Genomic DNA, 16,486 nt, shown 5'->3' with positions numbered 1-16,486 from the left:
GTCACTTGCCCCGTGGCACTCTAATGCAAGCCAAGCTAGGCTCTTTTTCATAAGCAGTAGTAGCTGCTAAACTTGAGAGCTATTTCCCCTGTAATCTCCCTGACAGATTATCATGAAAGCAGATCTCAGACCAAATTCTGCTACCCATACAAATATCTACAAAACAAACAAAACAAAACCAGTTCATACAACCTGTTCTGTAAACTCAACAATGGCCCAGCTTTCTGTTCTTTTATGTGCTTTGCCCACAACCTTGCAAGAAGGGTCTGCTCAAGGCAGATTCAATATTCTAGAGGCAGATTCAGTTAGACCGATGGTCCCAGCAGGCAGTCGGAATACTTCAGGACAAAGGACCCCTCAAGGATTTGGCCTAGTAAATGGTACCTAAGAGTGCAGGCTCAGGCCTCCCTGGATTCCTTTACTCTGAATGAGGAATGGGTGGTGTAACTAACCTACTTTAGCCAATCTACATTTCTTGAATACTATTAATTTCACCAAGCTGATTTCTAATAACTGTTAAGCTAATGAAGGGGTGAATTCATTATAGCATCACTATGCTCATCAGTAAAGCCTCTGGGTAGGATTGAGGAGAGCTTCAGCACTGTGCTGGACCCAGCTTGCACTGCCTCACCAGAATCTATTGTGTGTGTCTCTTCTTAACTACATGGTCAGTGACTTTAAGTTGGTAACCTGGAATCAGACATGATACAAGTATTTACACAATGGAAATTGGTAACAGGTCCACCCCCTCCTCAGATCCAGTTATTAAACATTTATAAGCCAAGTGACTTCTGGGGTGTGGCCAGTCATCTTAACCTCATCACTGCCTCTAGGCCAGCAATTCTCAATCCTGGCTGCACTTTAGAAATTTCCTGGGAAGCTTTAAAATAATATTTTTTAAAAATAATTTTTATTGTGCTTTAAGTGAAAGTTTACGAATCAAGTCAGCTTCTCACACAAAAACCCATATACACCTTGCTACACACTCCTAATTACTCTCCCCCTAATGAGACAGCCTGCTCTCTTCCTCCACTCTCTCTTTTCATGTCCTTTTCGCCAGCTTCTAACCCCCTCCACCCTCTCATCTCCCCTCCAGGCAGCAGATACCAACCTAGTCTCAAGTGTCCACATGATCCAAGAAGCTCACTCCTCACCAGCATCCCTCTCCAACCCATTGTCCAGTCCAACCCATGTCTGAAGAATTGGCTTCGGGAATGGTTCCTGTCCTGGGCCAACAGAAGGTCTGGGGGCCATGACCACCAAGGTCCTTCCAGTCTCAGTCAGGCCATTAAGTCTGGTCTTATGAGAATTTGGGGTCTGCATCCCACTGCTCTCCTGCTCCCTCAGGGGTTCTCTGTTGTGTTCCCTGTCAGGGCAGTCATCGGTTGTAGCCAGGGACCATCTAGTTCTTCTGGTCTCAGGATGATGTAGTCACTGGTTCATGTGGCCTTTCTGTCTCTTGGGCTCATAATCACCTTGTGTCCTTGGTGTTCTTCATTCTCCTTTGATCCAGGTGGGTTGAGACCGATTGATGCATCTTAGATGGCTGCTTGTTAGCGTTTAAGACCCCAGATGCCACACTTCAAAGTGGGATGCAGAATGTTTTCTTAATAGATTTTATTATGCCAATTGACTTAGATGTCCCCTGAAACCATGGTCCCCAGACCCCTGCCCCTGCTACGCTGGCCTTCAAAGCATTCAGTTTATTCAGGAAACTTCTTTGCTTTTGGTTTAGTCCAATTGTGCTGACCTCCCCTGTATTGTGTGCTGTCTTTCCCTTCGCCTAAAGTAGTTCTTATCTACTATCTAATTAGTGAATACCCCTCTCCCACATTCCCTCCCTCCCCCCTCTCGTAACCACAAAAGAATGTGTTCTTCTCAGTTTAAACTATTTCTCAAGTTCTTATAGTAGTGATCTTATACAATATTTGTCCTTTTGCAACTGACTAATTTCACCCAGCATAATGCCTTCCAGGTTCCTCCATGTTATGAAATGTTTCACAGATTCCTCACTGTTCTTTATCGATGCGTAGTATTCCATCGTGTGAATATACCATAATTTATCCATTCGTCCATCGATGGGCACATTGGTTGCTTCCATGTTTTTGCTATTGTAAACAGTGCTGCAATAAACATGGGTGTGCATATATCTGTTCGTGTAAAGGCTCTTTTTTCTCTAGGATGTGTTCCAAGAAGTGGGATTCCTGGATCATATGGTAGTTCTATTTCTAACTTTTTAAGGAAGCGCAAAATCGATTTCCAAAGTGGTTGTACCATTTGACATTCCCACCAGCAGTGTAGAAGTGTTCCAATCTCTTCACAGCCTCTCCAACATTTATTATTTTGTGTTTTTTGGATTAATGCCAACCTTGTTGGAGTGAGATGAAATCTCATTGTAGTTTTGATCTGCATTTCTCTAATGGCTAATGATCGTGAACATTTCCTCATATATCTGTTAGCTACCTGAATGTCTCCTTTAGTGAAGCGTCTATTCATATCTTTTGCCCATTTTTTAATTGGGTTATTTGTCTTTTTGCAGTTGAGTTCTTGGAGTATCATGTAGATTTTAGAGATCAGGCGCTGATCAGAAATGTCATAGCTAAAAACTTTTTCCCAGTCTCTAGGTAGTCTTTTCACTCTTTTGGTGAAGCCTTTGGATGAGCATAAGTGTTTGATTCTTAGGAGCTCCCAGTTACCTAGTTTTTCTTCTATGTTCTTTACAATATTTTCTATACTGTTTATGCCATGTATTAGGGCTCTTAACATTGTCCCTGTTTTTTCTTCCATGATCTTTATCGTTTTAGATTTTATATTTAGGTCTTTGATCCATTTTGAGTTAGTTTTTGTGCATGGAGTGAGGTATGGGTCTTGTTTCATTTTTTTGCCAATGGATATCCAGTTATGCCAGCACCATTTGTTAAAAAGACTGCTTTCCCCATTTAACTGTTTTGGGGCCTTTGTCAAATATCAACTGCTCATATGTGGATGGGTTTATGTCTGGATTCTCAATTCTGTACCACTGGTCCATGTATCTGTTGTTGTACCAGTACCAGGCAGTTTTGACTACTGTGGCAGTATAATAGGTTCTAAAATCAGGTAAAGTAAGGCCTCCCACTTTGTTCTTTTTCAGTAATGCCTTATTTATCTGGGGCCTCTTTCCCTTCCATATGAAATTGGTGATTTGTTTCTCCATCTCATTAAAGAATGTCCTTGGGATTTGGGTCGGAATTGCATTAAATGTATAGATCGCTTTTGGTAGAGTAGACATTTTTATAATGTTAAGCCTTCCTATCTTTAAAATAATATTAATTCCCAGGTGGCTGTTGGAAACCTGTTAACTGGACTGGGGTGGGGTTTGGATATCAGGACACCTTAAAAGCTCATCAGGTGATTCTAATCTGCAGCCAGGGTCACACTCACACCTGTATGTCACACTGTCTATGCCAGACATTCTAATGGTCCCACAAAAAATTAATGGCAAAACGAGAATTAGCACCAGACCAGCTGACCCCTCCACCCCCCAGGTCCAGAAGCCAAAAAACCCGTTGCAGTTGAGTTGATTCCGACTCATAGAGGCCCTCTAGGACAGAGTGGAACTGCCCCATTGGGTTTCCAAGGAGTGGCTGATGGATTCAAATTGCCAGCCTTTTGGTTATCAGGCAAGCTCTTAACCACTGAGCTACCAGGGCTCCCCACACCACCCCCTCCCCGGCCCAGAGCTCCTGGCAAAAAGAGAGAAAGCCGAAAACAGCTTGCCATTTCAGAGGTCTCAATGTTTGCAAATGTAGCTGAGGAGAGGCCCTTAGCTCCTCTGGTGGAAGCTGATCCCGTGAGGAAGGGGTGGGGTTGGGGAGAGGCAATGAAGTTGCTCAGGAGCCAAGCAAAGGCTGTTGCAGCCGCAAAGGGCAGCGAGCTTCCTTGGCAGGGGTGTGTCTCCTTCACCCTCAGGCATCTTATAGAGGAGGGGAGACTGAGGGGCTCAGGGAGACATGGGAGAAACTGTTCGGATGTGTGTGTGTCACTAGGGAATATTTGAAAGATGAGAGAATTTGCAGCTAGTTAGAGAGGCCAGAACTAAGGCCAGGGACACCTGGAAAGAAAATTTGAGTAGGGGAGGGGCTGTGAGTAGCTGGGGCTATATTTTAAATATAAGGAGTGGGGAAGGGGGCTAGTTCCACCCAGTGAGGAGAAGGAGGCTAATCCCTAGGGATAGTGTAAAATGCTAGCCCCTCAGAGAGCAAGATGCTAAGCTAGTCCTCCGGAGGATGGAGGGAGATGCTAGCTTCTCCAAGGTTGGAAACAGAGACTAGTCCCTCAAAGAATGGGTTGTGTAAGGCCAGCTCTGCAGGGCTAGGTGAGGAGGCTAGTCCTCCAAGCAGGGCTAAGAAGGTATTCCTCCTCAAAGACAGAAAGGACAACTTTAACACAGTGGTAAGATGTTTTCTTAGCCCTCAGTTACTCATTTGAAGGTAACTTGCAGCAGTCCTGGTGGCGCAGTGGTTAAGCATTAGGCTGCTAACTAAAAGGAGGGCAGTTTGAATCTACCAGCTGCTCCTTGGAAACCCTATGGGGCAGTTCTGCTCTGTCCGATAGAGTCGCTATGAGTCAGAATCGACTGGATGGCAGTAGGTTTTGTTTTGGTTTGCAGCAGTCCCTGGTTCTATTTCTCTGCGGCACCCACAAACACCCTTGCAATATGCACTCCTTTTGTACCGGGAAACTGACTTCCTTTTAACGTTCCAGTCAGGGCATGGCCTCCCTCCTCACCCCCAACCTTATTCTATTCCTCCTGGGGGCCAGTGTTAGAGGCTGGGGCTGCGTGGTCTCTCTGTCTGTCGTTGAGTGTGTGTAAACCGGAGCTTGTGAGCCCCGGGGCAGGAACTTGGACATGACTGCTATTCCTGGAGTCACCACCAGGGACCCCACCTAGCACTGGCTAACCGGTTTCCGTTGCCGAGAGCTCCTGAATTCCAGGCCACACATTTAATTACCAAATGCCACAACACGGGTTGTCTGGCTCCCAAGCCCCAGGCTGAGCTAAGTCGGGGAGGTGGGGAAATAGCGGCCACCTCTGAACTCAGTCATTGAAAAGGACAGGCCGGTAAAGGCCTGGTCTGACCCGGCTGAAATGTGCAAAGACTAGGGAGCCGCTGACCTGGCCTAGGGATGGGTGTGGGGGAGGGCTTCCCGGAGGAGGAGGCTTCTGGTGGCGGGGCTCGAAATCACCAGGCCCCAAAGAAGAGGATTCCACGAGACTGTTTAGGTGAAAGCCTGAAGCCAGGGATCTGTTACAAGAAAAAAATCCGGGCCCCAGCTGTGGCGACTCCTTACCCCCACCTGATTTGCTGCTTCCAGGTGCGCACTTTGTGGCCGCTACTCCGCCTCATTCAGGCTGAGCAATTTATTTCATCCATGTCTTGCACGCTCATTTGCACACTTTGAACGCTTTGGCCGTTAATTCCTGCTCTTTGCCCCACATTCTTCCCCCTTGAAAAGAGTCCATAGGCCGCATTTAAGCAGCGCCTTCTATGTATCCCGAAATAAACGCATTGGCTCTCTCCCCAGCGCCTCCATCCACGCCACTAGCACTGGCGTTTCCAGAGTGGCACCCAAGGTCTTTTGCAGAGCCCTCTTCCCCTCCCCTCGGCTTGCCTCCTCCGGGGTCCCAAGGCGCAGCCCCGCCCCCGGCCCGCCCCCTCCCAGGGGCTGGGCCGTCGCCTCACTCCCATTGGCCGCTGGGGCTGGCAGCCTCACCGGTGAGGACAGTGATTGCGGGGCGCGAGTGTCAGTCAGAGAGCGCGTTGGTGGAGCCAGAGGCCGGACAGACGCAGGTGGGGACCCGCGCGGCGGAGGGACTGAGCCCGGACCCCGGGAGTCCCGGAGCCCTGCGCCGGGAGCGCCCAGGATGCCCCGTGGGGACTCGGAGAAAGTGCGCTATTGCGCTCGCGTCTCCTACCTCTGGCTCAAGTTCTCGCTCATCATCTACTCCACAGTGTTCTGGGTGAGTGACCCCAGCAGAGCCCGGGGACTGGGGGTGGGGGTGGGGGGTGAGGCACACTCCCTCAACAACGTCCACGCCCTGCCTGGGCCCGAGGTTGGGTCAGAACTTGGCTCTTCAGGGTGGGCTCGGGGAACGCGCGCCTGGCCCTTCCTCACTCTTCTTTCGGAACCGGGAAATTCGGGGTCCCCGAGCCCAGCCAGACTTTCAGTCGCTCAGTAGGGAGCATGAAAACCCATTGGCGACAGAGCCCCAGGTGGCTCACTTTTGTGCACCTGACCGGAGTTGTGGCCCGTCGCGCCCTCTGCTGGCGGGGCAGGCTGCAGTGCTCGCGTTGGGTTGGGCGGCGCCCATCACGCCTGACCGGTATCTCTTAAGTGTGCCTCCCGCATCAGCCTATGTGGAGCACGTGGTCGGGATTAGTGGTACGGGTCGGGAGACCTGGATTCTGGCTCCTGTCCCCACTGTTTACTTGCCAGCTGCCCCTGAGCAAGACGTTTCTCCTGTTTGCGCCTTGGTTTCCTCATTGGTCAGAGGATGCGTGCGCCTTCTCCGCGGAGTGGTAGAGAGGATTCTACAAGGAGACGTCTAGGGAGGTAGGTCTCCAGCTGCTGCTAGGGTTCGGTAACTCTTCTCGCTGCCATCGGGCTCTACCTCCTCTTCCTGCATTGTTTGGGGCAGATGGTAGTAGTGGTTGGAGTATGAGTTGGGCCAGAGTTCGAATTCTGCCCCTGCCACTTCTAGCTTCGTGATCTTGGGAAAGTCACTTAATCTGTCTAAACCATAGTTTCCTCATCTGCAAAATGGAGGCAGTTAAGTATACTTAACTCGGGATGGTTGTGGGGGTTAATGAAATAATCCAGATACAGTGTTTAGGCGGACCAGTGAAGAGATTAAGAACTGTGAGTCATTATTATTATTGTGGGCCGAGAAGCTGTACCCTGAAGGTCTGTAAGTCCGAGGTGTAGGCTGCCCCGAGACACTGGTTTCTTTATAGGGATTTCAGACTCGGTTGAGTCCCTGCCTAGAAATGGGAACGTCTTTTCACAGACCAGCTCTAGCCCCGCCACTCTAGAATGGTTCCCTGCCTGCAGTCTGTCACAAGGCAGACTTGCCCAGTGACCCAGGCTGCCAGGGTCACTGACACCACTCCCCACCCCTCCCCGTGCAGGCTGGTCTCCTCACACTCCCTCCTGCCCCCCTTATTCTGCCTATTCTGCTAGCAGGAGCTGCGGATCTCTCCTTAAGACTGGCTTTCCATGTGACTTCTCTGGTGGGTGTGACCTCACCTGGTGGTCAGGAGGGCAGGGTTCTAGTCCTCTGCTACTGACTCACTGTGAGATCTTAGGCAAATCACATCCCTTCCTGTTCTGGGCCTCAGAGGACTTAATGGACTTGCCCAGGGCCACCCATCCAGAAGGCTGAGCCCAATTCTCTGACTCCAAGTAATGTGAAAGAGAGACGAGCAGTTATTTGGGGCACAAGGAGAGTTAGTGGAATTTCCAGGGAGGCAGAAGGTTGTATGTGGGGTTGGGGTGGGGTGATTTGAGCTATAATTCGGTGATTCTCACCCCAAAGGTGGTCAGAATCAATTGGAAAGTCAACAAAACAAAACAAACAAGCCAACCCACAGATGCCTGGGCCCACGTCTAGAGGACCTGGTTTCAGCTGCCTTGTGGTTGGGGCCCTGGGATCTGTATTTATTTAAGCTCCGGGGTATAGCTAGGGCTGAGAACCACTGGGCTAGCTGGACACGGAGTTCTCTTGATTCTGATTCTGGGATTTTTTGCTTGTCCTTAGCATGTCTGGCCTCAGGAACTCGCCTTTCTGTAGATGAGTGTTGAAAGAGGCTAGACCAAGGTTGATGGGTGGGGAGGTGGGAAGATGAGGGGAGACCAGGAGTCAGAAGGTGGAGGTTATGTTTCTGGCTTTACCCCCTCCCTCACTCTGTGATCACCATCCAGTCTCTTAACCTTCTAAACCTCTGTTTTCTCACCTGTAAAATTAATAACTTATACAGTGCCCCACCGACCTTATTGGATGTTTTAGGATTAGTGATATGGGGAGATAGTGATATGTGATCAAGCGGGAAAAAAAAAAAAAAAACCCAACCAAACCCGTTGCCATCAAATTGATTCAGACTCATGGACCCTATAGGACAGAGTAGAACTGCCCCATAGGGTTTCCAAGCAGCTGCTGGTGGATTCAAACTGCTGACCTTTTTGGTTAGCAGCTGAGCTCTAGAAAGTTCTGCAGTTAAAATAAAACTGGAGTTTTCAAAGCCTTGTTCTACCATTGTCCGCTTCAACCCCAGAAAAGCCCACTCTTTGGTCCTTGCTTTTCTTCTCTTGGGACTGACACGACTCAGAACTTGGACTTCTTCTCCACCCAACTGAATTGGTTTACCAAATCCCTGACTTCCCATCCCTGGAAGAATTTCTACTTAAAAGTCTCCCTACCCATGCCAAGAGCTCCGGCACCTGCTAACCCTGCCATGGCAGATCCAGGTGCCAAACAGAGTTTGACTGTGGGGTGGAGGCACAGTGTAAGTAAGTAATTTGTCCTGACCTGGGTTTGCTATTAATTGGAAACCATTTACAGGAAAGCCTATTATCTCTGGGGAGGAATGGAGCCAAGAGTTACGTGCTTTATAAGCCCAAAGTGTTGTTTCTTCCCCCCAGCTTTTAAGTCCGGAGGGGTCCGTAAGTTTTTTCCGTAGCCATGATGAACCTTCTATAATACTTTTTTTTTTTAATAGTGATTTTATTGTGCTTTTGATGAAAGTTTATACAGCAGTTTAGGTGCCCACTCAAGAATTTCTACACAAATTGTTTGATGACATTGGTTATATTCTTTACAATGCTTGAACGTTCTCATTATTTGCATTGGTCTAGTTTTCCTGCTCCCTTTTGTTCTCATCTTTGTTTTAAATTAATTGACCATTTGGCCTCATATAGGTGATTTTTAAAGGAGCATAGTGCTTATGGGTGGTATCCATTATGTTTTGAGCCAATTTGGTATTTAGCTACAAGGTAACCTCAGAGGTTAGTTTTAGTTCAAGGTATAAAGAGTATCTCAGGGCACTAGTCTCAGGGAGTCCTCCACTCTCAACTAGCCCAGTAAGCCTGTTTTTTATTAAGAATTTGAGGTTCGTTCCACATTTTTCTCCCATTCTATCATGGCCTGTTTTGTGACTGTGATTAGAACTGTTGGTAGTGGTAGACGGGCACTGTCTAGTTCTTCTGGTCTCAGGGAAGATGAAGCCATGGTTTGGGTATTTGTCTCCCCTATTTTTTATAGACTAGTTTCTTCTTTGAGTCTTTTGTTTCCTTCCTTCTCTTTTGCTCCAGATGAGTAGCAACCAGTAGTTATATCTTAGATGACCCTCATACTCAGACACTCCTCCCCAAACTAGGATGTAGATCATAACTTTATAAACTATACTATGCCAATTGACTGAGATGTCTCAAGGGACTACGATGCTAATCCTTCAAACCCAGAAATCCAATCCTGCAAGGTGTTTGGTTATATCTAAGAATTATTTGTAACTGTGCCCCCTATGTGCTTGAGTATATATATGAATATATGTGCATACAGTCACATATATGCGTATACATATGCATACACCTATAGATACATATCTATACACATACATGGAAACACTGGTGGCATAGTGGCTGAGAGCTATGGCTACTAACCAAAAAGTTGGCAGTTCGAATCTACCATCTGCTCCTTGGAAACCCTATGGAGCAGTTCTACTCTGTCCTATAGAGTCCCTTATGAGTCAGAATTGACTCGACGGCAATGGGTTTTTTTTTTTTTTTTTTTTTTAATACAGATATATGCCTGTATACATACATATATATCCACAGACACCCCCGCCCCCATCTCTGGTAACCACTAATGAACATTAACAAGTTTCTGTATATTTACTTGATCATGTCATTTCATAAAAGTGAGAACATATAGTATTTGCTTTTTTGTGATTGACTTGTTTCGCTCAACGTAATGTCCTCCAGATTCGTCCATGTTCCACGATGTTTTGGAAACTCATTTTTCTTTATCGCTGAGTAGTATTCCATTGTGTGTATGTACCACAGTTTGTTTATCCATTCATCTGTTGATGGGCGCTTAGGTTGTTTTCATCTTTTTGCTATTGTGAATATTGCTGCAATGAATATGGGCATGCATATGTCTGTTCATGTCACTTCTGTTAGATCCCTATGGTGTATACCTAGGAGTGGAATTGCTGGGTCTTATGGCAGCCCTACCTCTAGTTTTTTGAGGACCCTCCAGACTGTTTTCTACAAGGCTGTACCAATTTGCATGCCCACCAGCAATGGATGAGGGTTCCAATTTCTCCACAGTGGATGAAGGTTCTAATTTCTCCACATCTCCTCCAACACTTGTTATTTTCCATTTTATCTTGGCCAGCCTAGTGGAAGTGCTTCCATAATACTTTTGTTTTAAAAATTATTATTGAATAGGAAATGCAGGGACATGGTACAAAATCTAGAAGTACAAAAGGATAGTTTAGTCAACGGTCATCCCTCCCACCCCTCTCCCCTGGCCTCCCATGTCCAGAGGGAACCCTTTTTTAAAATCAATTTCTTGTGTCTCTTTTCTGAGGTCTCCTATGCATAGAATATCCTAGGCACAAACATGTGCAGATATTTTATCCACAAGGAGCCCTGGTGGTGCAATGGTTAAGCACTCGGCTGCTAACACAAAGGTCAGTGGTTCAGCCTCACGAGAGAAAAGACCTGGCAATCTGCTCCTGTAAAGAATACAGCCCAGGAAACCCGATGAGGCATTTCTCTGTCCTGTAGGCTTAGCATGAGTCACAATTGACTCAATGGCACGCAACAGTTTCCCGCACATAAGGTAGCACACTGTACATAGTTCTGCGTGTTACCTTTTTACTTGCATTTAAATCTGTGTAAATTGTGGAGATCTGCTGAGGGCTGCCTCATTCTGTTAATAACCACATGGACTTCACTGTAGGCTATGCCACAATTTATTTAATCAGTCCCTAGCTGGTGAGCTCTTAGATCATTTCCACTCTTTTGTTACTGCAAACAATACTGCAGTGAATATCTTTGAACGTGTCATTTGCACATATGTGTATGTTTACTGGGTAATTTCTAGAACTGGAGTTGCTTTAAAGGGTTAATTGGGTTAAAGGATATGTTAATGTATAACATACATACAGAAATGTGCATATCATGAGTGTACACAGCTTGATGACTCTTCACAAAGTGAACACACCAGTAAAAGCACGCTCCGGATCAACCAACACAGTGGTTGGAAGAATCCAGAAGCCTCCCTCAGCCCCTCTAGCACCCCCTTCAGTCACTACCCCTTCCCTCCAGGAGTAATTGCTATTGTAACAAACACCTAACAATGCAGACTAACCTTGCCTGTTTTTATACACGCATTTGAAATTTTGATATGATGCTACATTGCTCTATATAGAGGTTGTACCAATTGTGATATTATTTTCTTAATACATTTCTTTAAACTGATTTTTAAACTTAATTTTATTTTTAAAAGGCAGCTTTATACTACTGCTGCCAATGTAGTGTTGACTAACCAATGTCCCTCCTCATCAATGGTGGGTAACAGTTAAAGTAAGTGTAAACACAGTAAAAGGACTAACACAAGAATGTTCTTAAATCCTAGCTAGCTCCTGGGCCTGCTGAAGGCTTTGAACCTGTGGTCCGCCCGTCTTCATTAAAAAGGCAGGCTGGCAAGTGTCTGAGAGGCGTTAAGACAAACTGGCACCCAAACTACAATTCGCTCCTTGTTGTAATCAGAAGGCTTGAGAGGGCATTGAACAAGGAATACTTTTCTCGGTCTGTGAGTCCATATGACCTAGAACCACTTAAAATTATCTCCTGACCCACACTTGGGGACACTCCTCCCAGAGAGGATGTGTTTCAGGGTCAGTCAGCAGGGCTGGGCAGAGCTCCTGGGTCTCCTCATTCCCAGCCCAGTGCTCTTTCCACCATGTCAGTGAGGATGTCTGCATTATAAATGAGCTCACCCAGAGGCACTTGGTGCCTCCTTCCTCTTCCCACCACACAGCGTGAATCATTCTGACACATGTACCCTCAGCCCGCTGGGGACACACCTCTAATTTTAGCACTGACCACAGGGTATCCTAGAGATTTGGTTACATGTCTATGTTCCCTTGCTGGACTATGGGCTCCTGGAGATCAGGGGCATCTCCTCCGAGTGCTGGGCATGAGCTGGGCACACAGTAGATGCTTAGGGAAGGCTGGCTACATTTGGGTGGTTCGCCCCAGCGTGTGCCTTGTAGGTAGGGATTTGAGGTGGAAGCAACTGGGCAGAGACCGAAGTGGGTGTGTAGCCAGCAGTTGGTCAAGTTTGCCGAGGCCTTTACATTTGCAAACTGGGCTGGGGCTGAACATTGAGCCCTGCCTCTCTAGAAACCACCAAGCCTGTTGCCTTGACAATAGGTAGGGTTTCCTTTGCGGCCAAGGATATCAGGGCTGGGGGATGCTGACTAATCAGGAAGAAAAAATATTTGGGGGTGGGGGAAAGAAGTGGTGGAAGTCGTAAATGCCATAGGCAATAGTAGTTCCTCATTGCTTTACTTCTCCAGGGATGGACTGGTTTTCATATTTTGGCCTGTGATTCCTTATATTTCCGACCAGTGCCAATCCTAATGCTGGCACTTACAGGCTGTGTGACTTAAGCACTTAACTTCCATGTGCCTCAATTGCCTTATCCGTAACATGTGGCACATTTGTACCAAGATTTGCTGAGAAGGTGAAATGCGCATAGAATTTAGAAAGGGTTTAGAGCAGTAGCTGGCTCGTGGGGAGCACCGCCATCAGCACCTAAGGATTCGCCATTCTTTTTCTACTTTCCTTTCTATTCTTCTAGGTGTTGAAGAGCCATAGACTGAGGATTACAAGGGCCTTTAGGGGGACCTCTAGTGCAATCTTTTCGACAGGCCAAGACCAGGACCCAGATTGCCTGACTCCAGTCCCTCCATTGGGTTACTGTGACCTTCAGCCCCTTCAGCCCCGCCATGACGCTTCCCTGGTGTTGGTGGAAGGCAGCCTTTTCTGAAAGGAGCCAGGTATCCTGCCTCCCAGTTAAGAGTTAGATGAAGTCAGATGGAGAATCAAGTGAATTCAGCTTCCAGCAGGCCTTTTTTACTTTTGATAGAGCTTTATTGTTTTGTGAAAATAATATGTGTACATAGTTAAGAAAACGAAGTCAAGCAATTCAGGAAGGTACAGTGAGGACAATAAAAAACATCTTTGATTCCACCACTGGGAGAAAACCACCGGTACACGTAATGAACATTCATCTGGATATCTCCTTGTACATATATATATATATATATATATATATATATATATATATATATATATATATATATATCTTTTTACTTCCTTAATTTTTTTTTTTTAGTTTTGCCTGATTCATCGGGCAGGTCCCTTTTCTTCTTGTTCTAGAGAGTAGTGAAACCCAGCTTGAAAGTGGAGCCGCGTTCATACTGGAAAACTGGCCAACCATGCCTAATGGGCTGTCAGAGCCGATCAGCACAGCAATTTGACATGCTGAGCCTAGGCACAGAGAGGTCCTCCCCTCTGCAGGCACAGAGAGGTCCTCGCCTCTGCAGGCACAGAGAGGTCCTCCCCTCTGCAGGCCCCTAAAAAAAAAAAAAAAAACTAAAATCCAGAGACTCAGGACATCAGCCCTCGAAGGGGACTGGAGAAACTTCCAACACCTTCATTTTCACAGATGAGCAAACTAAGGCCCCAAGAAAGTTTTCTGCCGGTAGTCTAGACTTCACTGCATCATCCCTTCCTGTAAGAGCAGGATTGTTTGAGTTGTAGGGCTGGATGGGACCTCATTGCCTTTGGCTGTTTTGTTCTGGAGAAGCAGGAATAACAACCTGCCCTCCTGCCACCTTCCCTGCCCCCCTGCCACCTTCCCTGCCCCTTACCTCTTCTCTCTGTATGACTCACAGTGCCAACCTGGGGCGGGGCACAGAGTGAAGCAGATAAGGAAGGAGCTGGTTTCTGTACCAGCTGGCTCCAGACACAGGGGAAAGGTGTCTTCTAGAGACAGAGGGAGTTGAAAAGAAAAACCTTTCCCAGAGAGAACTTGACCTGCCATTCTCTCTGGGGAGAAGATGGTTCGTTCATTCAGCCAACAAGTAGTTATTTGATGACTACTGTATGCCAGGCACTACGATGGAAACAACTAAGAAGAAGGCGGACTTGGTATGGGCTTTGGGGAAGACAGACAAAGCAGGAAACAAATATAGCTTGTTGGTGCTAGGAGGAAATAAATTGTGTTGGGGAGTAGGTAGGGAGGGATAGAGAGCCTGTACTTTAGATAGTGTTGTCAAGGAAGCCCTTTCCAAGGAGCCCACTTTTCAATTGAAGCTCAAAGAGTGATAAGGATGCAGCCGTGGAAAAGACGTGTAGAGAGCTCATGGGGCAGAGGAACCAGTAAGTACAAAGGCCCTGAGGTGGGCAAGCATGACTGGAGCACAGTGAAGAAGCCTGAGAAGGCCAAGGAGGGGTGGTGGGACCTGGTCACATGATGAGTTTGGGTCTGAGTGACTGAGAGGGGAAGTTTAATTGTCAGGACCTGGTGGCAGTGCCATCTGGAGACCCCCAATCCAGTGTTATGTGGCCCTCAGTAGATGACCAGTTCTCTGAGCCCTCCAGCTCCCTGCCCTGTTTATGGATTACCCAAGGGCTGTGGAGAGGCTCCAGCAAGATGAAGATACACAGGCATCAGCATGTTTAGAGCCGTTGCTCATGGGAGGATGGAGAATGTTACCTGGGAGCTTCACATCGCTGAGGGCAAGCTGTCCAGGGGCTGGGGATAGGCTCTGTATCATAAGATGCAATTAGAACTCTGGACTGCATCTTGTCACAGGAGGTGACATTCTGCTGGGGAGTCTCCATCTGCCTAGAGCAGATGGCTGTGGCGGTACCCTTGGTCTGAGATGAGAGGCCTGTGCACATGGCCTCTTCTGGAGGGACTCAGCCCTTACCACCTTAGTTCCTGGGCTACAAGGGGCACCAGCAGAGGCTGTGGTTGGGTATGTGGGTCCAGGCAGGCTGTTCTGTGGGGCTGGAAAAGCACTTCTGGGACCCCGGGGAATGCCGGGAGTGTCAGTCAACATGGGAGCATTTGTTCAGCTCCAAGTTAGGGCCTTGGGCAAGGGGGAGGGGTAGACAGAGAGGCCTAAGTTGACAAGAGGGCTCAGCCCACAGGAGATGGAGGGTGAAACTGGGCTGCAGTGGCCTGTGGAGGAGCACTCAGGGGCCTGGCAGAGAGAGTGACCACAGGCAAGCCACATAACCTCTCTGTGCCTCAGTTTCCTTATCAAAGGGATAGATGTTGCACCTCCTACAGGGGTGAGGCTCAGATAGGGCAAAGCTCCAGGACTCACAGCCGAGTGTGTGGCACAAAGTAGATGCAGGAAAAATATTACCACAGACTCCAGGAGGAGTGGGGGTGACCAGGCAGGGCCTGGTGATCAGTGGTGCTGGCTGAGAGGAGGGATCCGAGGGTGTGGGGATCTTCCATGCCTCCCCATACTTTGCTTCTCCTTTTTAATCCTCAGAACACCCCTGTGAGAGGGGCAGGACAGAGGGTGGTGTCCCATTTTACAGATGAGAAGACTGAGGACCTGAGAGAGGAAGTGACTTGAGAACAGAAAGCAAGTAATAGCACAGCCCACTCTTTGCATCCATCCATAGATTAGAGTGAAAACAGTGCCTGTTTTGTGTGATTTAACTCTTTCCAAGGGACTTTCTCACCAAGAAAGGCATTTGTATGTCGGCCTGGGGGGAAGTAAATATTTGCTGGGAGGATAGAAGGAAAACAGACCCATTGCTGCTTGTTTTTTCCGTGCTCAGAGCCCTCTCCCTTCCTGCCCAGAAATACAGGAACCACAGACTCCCAAGAGTGGCTGGAAGCCCCCCGCAGGATGCTGCGTGTGCCCTTGGACAAGTCACACAGCTTCCCTGGGCCTGTTTCCCATCGCCTGCTGGGGGTGGGCTGTGCTCGGCCTGCCCAGCTGTGCTGTGGTGCAGTGTGGGGAGACCGAAGAGGTGGCTCAGGGTCAGGGTGGCCAGTTCCTGTGCACCCACTGTGGCCAGGTGCTGGGACAGGTGCTGGAGCCCAGAGATGAGCATGGTGTGGCTGGCAGTGAGCCAAGGACAAAGTCCCCTGGTTGGTGTGGGCTGTGTGCTGACTTCTGAGGCTGGCGCCAGGTCCTGGGAGACTGGGTCACTTCCTGGACTCAAAATGCAGGAACTTCTAGGCCAGTGGGCCTCGACTCTATAGCTTGAGGCCTCCCGCCCTGGGAGGTTTTTAAAACTACTCACATCCAGACCCCATCCTCAGATTAAGTTCCCCAGGTAATTCGGATGCTGAAACTGAAGCTCCTGGCTGTGTCTGTGAGGGAATTCCTATGGGACT

At 47.9% G+C, this 16,486-nt stretch overlaps 1 protein-coding gene across 2 annotated transcripts in view; it reads left to right on the top strand.

Moving 5' to 3' along the window:
- The first annotated feature begins 5,768 nt into the window (after nucleotides 1-5,768).
- The window catches only part of TSPAN15 (tetraspanin 15), a 57,551-nt gene continuing 46,833 nt past the window's right edge, over nucleotides 5,769-16,486 (top strand). The window contains exon 1 of one of the 2 annotated variants that reach the window (XM_049855825.1): nucleotides 5,769-6,001. In XM_049855825.1, the coding sequence (XP_049711782.1) occupies nucleotides 5,906-6,001 (96 nt within the window). In that variant the 5' untranslated portion in view covers nucleotides 5,769-5,905. The remainder of the gene's footprint in view (nucleotides 6,002-16,486) is intronic. The other variant, XM_049855824.1, reaches the window with a different exon arrangement.

This window comes from Elephas maximus, chromosome 16, assembly GCF_024166365.1.
Source record: "Elephas maximus indicus isolate mEleMax1 chromosome 16, mEleMax1 primary haplotype, whole genome shotgun sequence".
Classification (NCBI taxonomy): Eukaryota; Metazoa; Chordata; class Mammalia; order Proboscidea; family Elephantidae; genus Elephas; species Elephas maximus.
Note: the sequence above shows the minus strand (reverse complement) of the source record. Positions and strands in the feature narration are given on the sequence as shown.